This window comes from Oncorhynchus keta, chromosome 14 (genome assembly GCF_023373465.1).
Source record: "Oncorhynchus keta strain PuntledgeMale-10-30-2019 chromosome 14, Oket_V2, whole genome shotgun sequence".
Lineage (NCBI taxonomy): Eukaryota > Metazoa > Chordata > Actinopteri > Salmoniformes > Salmonidae > Oncorhynchus > Oncorhynchus keta.
The window spans coordinates 73,383,729-73,392,603 of record NC_068434.1 but is presented as its reverse complement, the minus strand read 5'-3'; the positions used below and the strand labels follow the sequence as shown (position 1 = coordinate 73,392,603).

General features: G+C 40.9%; 1 protein-coding gene across 1 annotated transcript in view; it reads left to right on the top strand.

Moving 5' to 3' along the window:
- Window positions 1-1,246: 1,246 nt before the first annotated feature.
- Window positions 1,247-8,875, top strand: part of LOC118362572 (mucin-5B-like) — a 32,561-nt gene continuing 24,932 nt past the window's right edge. Inside the window, 13 exon segments of the mRNA XM_052462521.1 lie at window positions 1,247-1,356; window positions 4,402-4,464; window positions 4,557-4,818; window positions 4,959-5,073; window positions 5,524-5,614; window positions 5,705-5,811; window positions 5,942-6,155; window positions 6,257-6,382; window positions 7,504-7,621; window positions 7,787-7,925; window positions 8,132-8,242; window positions 8,498-8,567; window positions 8,691-8,828. Coding sequence (XP_052318481.1) covers window positions 1,284-1,356; window positions 4,402-4,464; window positions 4,557-4,818; window positions 4,959-5,073; window positions 5,524-5,614; window positions 5,705-5,811; window positions 5,942-6,155; window positions 6,257-6,382; window positions 7,504-7,621; window positions 7,787-7,925; window positions 8,132-8,242; window positions 8,498-8,567; window positions 8,691-8,828 — 1,627 coding nt within the window. The 5' untranslated portion in view covers window positions 1,247-1,283.

Below are 8,875 nucleotides of genomic sequence, written 5' to 3'. Positions count from 1 at the left end.
TAACATTATAATAGTTGTGAATTTCTTCACATCAGTGTGCCAATTATTTGTAAACAATGGATCATTAATTTTTTTATCAGGATGCAGTTCCTGGATCAGCGTGGTGAGTCACACCAGCCTATGAATACCAACTATGAATACAATGTGTTGGATTACTCCTTCGAGCAACAGCAGAGAGACAAATGTTTGCATTTGGACAATGTGTGCTCAAGATACTGAGCCAATAAAGTGGATTAATGTATTATTCACCTGTTATACATTGCCAGAGTTTGGGATGGTCATGGAGATGCACCTTTTTGTTCTATCAAATCTCACTACTTATGATGAATGTATCTGTAATTATACATTAAAATCTACATTACATAAAGAAAAAGCATGTATTGTATTGTGGACCCCAGGAGGAGTATCTGCTGCTTTCGGGATAATGGGGATCCTAATACAATACCAATAGCTTAAACCACTGGAGTGGAGATGCTGCCTGAGATAGATACTGAATGAGGAAGGAAGACACCTCTCCTTGTAAAAAAGGAATCACATAAGACTATTAAGTAAATTCTCTTGTGCAATATAGATGTGTAGGGGTCACATTCTGACCTCAGTTCCTTTTTTATGTCTTTGTGTTAGGTTGTTCAGGACATGAGTTGGGGTGGGTAGTCTATGTCCTTTTTCTATGTTATTATATTTATGTGTTTGGCCTAGTATGGTTCTCAATCAGAGGCAGGTGTCGTTCGTTGTCTCTGACTGAGAATCATACTTAGGTAGCCTGTTTTCCCCATTTTGGTTGTGGGTGTTTGTTTTCTGTTTTGTGTCTGCACCAGACAGAACTGTTTTGGTTTCATTTCGGTCTCTTGTTGTTTTTGTCATTCAGTGTTCTGTTCTATTAAATAATCATCACCACTCACCACGCTGCGCTTTGGTCCTCACCTTCTTCCACCAACGAAAACCGTTACAGTAGGTCTATTATAAAGGACATTATGAACCCCCTGAGTTTATAATAACAATATGGGTACACAACTAATCCCAATAATAGAATTCTTAATGAAAATATCTAAATTTATATATAAATGTTCATGCTTAATATACTGTTAATGTTCTGAAAAACCTCATAGACAGAACATTGAAGTCTTAAAGTCATAATTGAGTCATGTTTAACCTTTGGCCCCACCTTTGTGTTAACCTTTAAGGTCCCTCCTCAAATACAGGTGGTTATAAAAACCAGATCCATCCTAAGCACCTCTCTCATATCACCTGTGCAGGACCTGTTCACTACCCACAGGATCACCATGGGGACAACCAAGGATACACCGATATGGAGGCTGATATGCCTGGTACTACTGATCAGATCAACACAAACAGGTTGGTAGAATATTCATTCATTAGCCTAAATCTGAAGGGAAAGGTGACTTTCAGATTTTCTCTCTCTCTCTCTCTCCCTCTATATATATATATATATTTAATGTAAAATCTCATTATCAAAAGTATTTGTGTTAGCTTTTCAGAAATGTACTAACACACAGAAAAGTGATTACATGTATTATACATGCATTTTAAAGAATTCAACAGTAGGCATACAGTAACAGTTTTTACTCAATAATAACAGTTTTCCTTTTTTCTGCTTTAGGGTGGCATACACATTTCCTACGATCATATGATTACATTATTCATTTAAGTTTTCATCCTAGTTCTGTTCCTTATACACATTTGTTTATTTTAAAAACTATATATTTTAAACCTTTATTTAACCAGGTAGGCTAGTTGAGAACAAGTTTTCATTTACAACTGAGACCTGGCCAAGAGAAAGCAAAGCAGTGCGACACAAACAACAACATAGAGTTACACAGGGAAAAAACAAACATACAGTCAATAATACAATAGAGAAAGTCTATATACAGTGTGTGCAAATGAGGTAGGATAAGGTGGTGAGGCAATAAATAGGCCATAGTGGCGAAATTATTACAGTATGGCAAATTAAACACTGGGGTGATAGATGTGCAGAAGATGAGTGTGCAAGTAGCAGTACTGGGGTGCAAAGGAGCAAAATATATAAAATAAATAACAATATGGTGATGAGGTAGTTGGATGGGCGATTTACAGATTGGCTATGTACAGGTGCTCACAGTGATCTGTGAGCTGCTCTGACAGCTGGTGCTTAACGCATAGTGAGGGAGATATGAGTCTCCAGCTTCGGTGATTTTTGCAGTTTGTTCCAGTCATTGGCAGCAGAGAACTGGAGGTAAAGGCGGCCGAAGGAAGAATTGGCTTTGGGGGTGACCAGTGAAATATGCCTGCTGGAGCACGTGCTGCGGGTGGGTGCTGCTATGGTGACCAGTGAGCTGAGATAAGACGGGACTTTACCTAGCAAAGACTTATAGATGACCTGGAGCCAGTGGGTTTGGCGACGGATATGAAGCGAGGGCCAGCCAACGAGAGCATACAGGTCGCAGTGGTGGGTAGTATATGGGGCTTTGGTGACAAAATAGATGGCACTGTGATAGTCTGCATCCAATTTGCTGAGGAGAGTGTTGGAGGCTATTTTGTAAATGACATCGCCAAAGTCAAGGATTGGTAGGATAGTCAGTTTTACAAGGGTATGTTTGTCAGCATGAGTGAAGGATTCTTTGTTGCGAAATTGGAAACCTATTCTAGATTGAATTTTGGATTGAAGATGCTTAATGTGAGTCTGGAAGGAGAATTTACAGTCTAACCAGACACCTAGGTATTTGTAGTTGTCCACATATTCTAAGTCAGAACCATCCAGAGTAGTAATGCTGGATGGGTGGGTAGGTGTGGGCTGCGATCGGTTGAAAATGCATGCATTTAGTTTTTCTTGCATTTAAGAGCAGTTGGAGGCCACGGAAGGAGAGTTGTATGGCATTGAAGCTCGTCTGGAGGTTAGTTAACACAGTGTCCAAAGAAGGGCTAGAAGTATACAAAATGGTGTCGTCTGCGTAGAGGTGGATCAGAGAATCACCAGCAGCAAAAGCGACATCATTGATGTATACAGAGAAGAGTCGGCCCGAGGATTGAGCCCTGTAACACCTCAATAGAGTGCCTTTGAAGAGGGGGATGACCGCGGCAGCTTTCCAATCTTTGGGGATCTCAGACAATACGAAAGACAGGTTGAACGAAATAGTAATAGGGATTGCAACAATTTTGGCTGATAATTTTAGGAAGAGAGGGTCCAGATTGTCTAGCCCTGCTGATTTGTAGGGGTCCAGATTTTGCAGCTCTTTCAGAACATCAGCTATCTGGAATTGGGTGAAGGAGAAATGATGGAGGCTTGGGCAAGTTGCATTGAAGGGTGCAGGGCTGTAGACCGTGGTAGTGGTACCCAGGTGGAAAGCATGGCCAGCCGTAGAAAAATGCTTATTGAAATTCTCAATTATCGCGTGGTGACAGTGTTTCCTAGCCTCAGTGCATGAAATTGTTTATGAGATTGTTTCTGTCTAAATTTGAAAATGTTGCACATTTGTGGTGAAAATTCTATAACCTTTTTAGAAATCGGTATCATTAGTGATTGTTATCATGAGTGGTTGCAGCATAGTTTATAGTGTTATAAATACATTAAGCACTCCACCCACTGGGTGTGTGTTGGTACTTTAGATTATTATTTTTTGATCAGGAACAAAAACAAGAACAGAATACAGACAAAACTCAAGTGTATATCTTTAAAATAACAGTTGTGGTAAGTATGTCAAATGTCTGATATTACTCAAATAATACTGACAGAAAACATCTGATGCCTAATTATGTAAAGTAGGAACTGTGGTCCTTCTGTAGCTCAGTTGGTAGAGCATGGCGCTTGTAACGCCAGGGTAGTGGGTTCGATTCCCGGGACCACCCATACGTAGAATGTATGCACACATGACTGTAAGTCGCTTTGGATAAAAGCGTCTGCTAAATGGCATATTATATTATATTATATTATATTATATTATATTATATTATATAACTGAACAGTCATCGGAATTCAATGTGTTTAGTTTACAAAGCAGATCACACTTGATTAAGGAAGCTTCAGGTTTGTTTTATTTGTCGGATGACCTGTCAGCCAGGGCTGAGCTGTCCAAAGGCTTTGACCACACCTATGCAATTCATAGAGCATCAAAGTACTGTGGTTCAGGCACAGAAGACTCTGCAAATGCAGGAACATTCCCTTTCAAATTAAATTGCACGATAGCACTGAACTTCGGCGATACGGATTGAATGGAGCCTTAGGTTCGCTGTCAATATTGAATGGGTCACATGATTCCTCACATGTCCCTTCGTCTGGCCATACTGCTGTTCAAATCAAATACACTTCTAAAAGAGCAGTGCAACAATCTAAATCTGCAATGATTGAATTCCATCCGGAATGTTCATATAATATTGTTAAATACTCATGAATTGCTTTTATTTCAGTGAACCCCACCACAAGTGTAACAATCATCCCGACAATGATCACAACGATACCCACACTTTCAGGTAAATCTCTGACCGATTGCACACCGAATAAATGACTGGGTATCCATCAATACGCTAAGATGGAACTGACATTTGTATTCCTTGTCCCTCAGGAGTGAATGCTTCACACAATGACCAGGTCTGCAGCACATGGGGTAACTATCACTTCAAGACCTTTGACGGGGACTTTTTCCAGCTCCCCTCCACCTGCAACCATGTTGTGACCTCACTGTGTAAGAGCAGCTATGAGGCTTTCAACATCCAGATGAGGCGGCAGGTGGTGGACAACCAGCCCACCATTAGCAAGATCACCATGAAGCTGGATGGTGTAGTGGTGGAGCTTTCCAAGGGTGGTGTTGTGGTCAATGGGCAGACGTGAGTTTCCCTGTCATTTGACTGATTCGCCATTCTGCAAGCACCTCTCTTGGGGATTTTATGTGCTACATTCTGTATATTAATATTACTTATAATCATAATGCATAGGATGACCTTTAAGTATCTTCTTCCTCCTGAAGGGTGACCCTGCCGTTCAGCTTGTCTGGAGTCAGCATCGTGAAGACTACATCCAATGTGAAGGTCGTAGCCAAACTGGGGCTGGTTGCTGTTTGGAACAAGGATGACTCCCTAATGGTAAAATACCTGCATTTCTAATTTTCCTCTTCAATGGTTGATTAGTTAATAATGTTACATTTTTCTTTAGATTAAAAGCGTAACATTGTCATCATTGGCAATGATCAGCAGTTGATCGTGACTGAGAGACACCTATTTTTGGCAGCACCTTGTTGGTTGAAGCACTGTCTACTCCCCTCCTAAAATATTAACATTGAAAGGCAGAATTACCTGAAGAACGAGGATGAATTAAACAGGATATGTGAAGATGTATACCCTATACACATACAGGCTAATGTTCCAATGTTTATTTGATGAAGTGTTTGCAAATATTTGTAGATTTGAATGACATTTTCTGTCACTCTCTAATATAAGACTAACGAAAAGATAGGTTATAAACATGGAGGATAGCCCAGACTGAACACGTGAATGGTGCTGAACAGGATGACAAACACCTTGGTCATTCTACAGATTGAAATGAACGAGAAGTACAGAAACCAGACCTGCGGACTGTGTGGTGACTTCAATGAAGTCCAAACATACAACGAGTTTATCATCAATGGTAAAAACAAATCTGACCAAACTATTGAAATTTAACTGCATTACATACTGTAGGTGGAAAAGCTAATTGTCAATGTCTGTGTTGTTGCAGGTGGGGAACTCTCTAGCTCGGACTATGGAAACCTCTGGAAACTGGATGGCCCTCTGGAAGTCTGTGAGGAGCCTACGCTAACTTCTGTGGAGAGCTGTGGAGATGAGGTATTCCATTTCACACCACAGAAGAAGAATACAAAACAATGTTAATAGAATTTAGAAATAGCAATTATTCAATGTGATCCAACAAATGTTTTCTATACAGTAACCTTTTGTGGTTTGTCTCTATTTGTAGGAATTTTGTCAGCAGCTGTTCTCCAGTGCAGCTTTCAGTAGCTGCACTAATTATTTGGACATGGACGCCTTCATAAAGACCTGCCTTGCAGACCTGTGCCACTGTGATAACAGCACCAACTCCTTCTGCCTGTGCAACACCATCTCAGAGTACTCCCGTCAGTGTGTTCATGCAGGGGGGAAGCCCCAGCAATGGAGGACTGAACAGTTCTGCTGTAAGTATGCAGATACTCTCCAACATGCCCACCAAACACTAAATGATCATGTTCACAATACATTTTAAGGAAACTGTTAATCACAATGTTTATTTTCTCAGATAAGACATGTCCCTTCAACATGGAGCACCAGGAGTGTGGAAGCCCCTGTGTTGACACCTGCTCCAACCCTGAGGCCAGCCAGTTGTGTGAAGACCACTGTACAGACGGCTGCTTCTGTCCTCTAGGTACCACATAGGATCAAATCAAATGTATCTTACATTAGCTGATATCTCAAAGTGCTGTACAGAAACCCAACCTAAAACCCCAAACAGCAAGCAATGCAGGTATAGAAGCATGGTGGCTAGGAAAAACTCCCTAAAAATGCCAGAACCTAGGAAGAAACCTAGAGAGGAAGCAGGCTATGAGAGGTGGCCAGTCCTGGTGGAGATTATAACAGAACATGGCCAAGATGTTCAAATGTTCATAGATAACCAGCAGGGTCAAATATTAATAATCACAGTGGTTGTCGAGGGTGCAACAGGTCAGCAACTCAGGAGTAAATGTCAGTTGGCTTTTTATAGCCGATCATTCAGAGTATCGCTACTGCTCCTGCTGTCTCGAGAGAGTTGTAAACAGCAGATCTGGGACAGGTAGCATGGCCGGTGAACAGGTCAGGGTTCCATAGCCACAGGCAGAACAGTTGAAACTGGAGCAGCAGCACGGCCAGGTGGACTGGGGACAGCAAGGAGTCATTAGGCCAGATAGTCCTGAGGCATGGTCCTAAAGCTCAGGTCCTCTGAGAGAAAGAAAAAAAGAAAGAAAGAAAGAAAGAAAGAAAGAGAGAGAATTAGAGAGCATACTTAAATTCACACAGGACACTGGATAAGACAGGAGAAATACTCCAGATTTAACACACTGACCCTAGGCCCCCGACACATAAACTACTGCAGCATAAATACTGGAGTCTGAGACAGGAGGGGTCGGGAGACATTGTGGCCCCACCCTGCCAGACGGCCAAACAGGCAGGATATAACCCCACCCACTTTGCCAAAGCACAGCCCCCACACCACTACAACTCTGTTGTACAAGTTAACCTAAAGCACATCATGAAAACACCACACCTTTACCCATTATGCCTTTTATGTGCAAAGTATCTGAATAAGGTGACAAAGGAAGGAGTAAATAATGGATGTTTTTCTCAGTTACTTCCTGGAGTCAGTGCAGTTCTCTGTGTAATGTAAACATTAGAATAACACTCCTTACTGAATGCAGTTTTAGCAATCTCTTAAAACAAATACTTTTCTGGCAGGAACTAAAATCTTTCTGAATGTTGACTTAAATTTCTGCCTGATCTCTCACCAAATAGGTACTGTTTTCGATGATGTCAGCAACAGTGGCTGTATTCCATTGAGTGAATGCCTCTGTGTCCACAATGGACAAGTATACAAATCTGGAGAATCTTACACCAGCAACTGTAAAGAATGGTAGGCCAAGTACATAATCTGATTTAAACATCACATATCCCATGCCTCATTTTCATGAATCATGCCAAACTCCACAGTGTGATTATTAAAACTGTATGCATGTAAATATTTCTAAAATACTGTGTGAATGCACTTGTGAGATGAGCCTGTAAATGTTCCCTTTAGCACCTGTGCTGGTGGTCAGTGGGCCTGTACAGACAAGGACTGTCCTGGGACCTGCTCTGTGGAGGGAGGATCCCACATCAACACCTATGATGGGAAAGCCTACACCTTCCATGGGGACTGCTCTTACATTCTGACCAAGGTCAGTCCATGTGGTGCAGTATAGCAAAGCAAGTAGAAACTAGTAGAAAACATTCAGTAGAACTTTTCAGTGCAAAGGTGAGTTACAGTATAATAGCTTTTCCTCAAGCCATATGTTGACGTAGAGGTGTCCAAAGGGGTCAATCTTTAAGTGAGTCACTCTCATTTCATGTTTTTGCCTTCAAACTCATGCTGGTTTTCTTTCAGAAATGCAATGGATCTGAATTCACCGTGCTGGGAGACATTGTGAAGTGTGGGTTGACTGACACTCAGACGTGTATGAGGGCTGTTACCCTAGCCCTCTCCAGCAGATCCACCGTAAGGCAACTCCCCAAATATGTTTCAGAGAAAATAATACAAGGACCTGTCAACTCATTTCCAAACAAAACTGTTTCTTTAAGATAATTATACTGGTTTGCAAATAAATGTCCCTCAAACTTTTTTGTCTAATCACATAATAACCTTATTTAAAATTGCTCTGATTTGGCAAATATTGCTGGGATATTTGCAATCTCATAAAATGCTTATGTATGGAAACAAATGAGAATGTAATTTATCTTATCTAATTCACAGGTGATCCAAGTCCAGTCAAGTGGAAGTGTTCTTGTAAATCAGATTCTTTCTCAGCTCCCACTCTATACAGGTGAGATAATCCATTGTAATGCCAAATTCATTTGTAGTGTGGATCAGTGTATGAGCTCCATATAATTTATATTCACTAGATGAAGCCTTAATGATGTCCATCTATTTATTTCATGTATTGCAGCTGAAGTGACCATCTTCAAGCCCTCCTCATTCTACATTGTTATCCAGACAACTCTTGGAGTTCAACTTCAGATCCAGCTTTCACCAGTTATGCAGATCTACATAACTGTCATCTCATCCTACAAAGGAACAACCTGTGGTATGCTTCAGATTCATCCATCAGTTTCATACCTTTTTCTTCTGTAT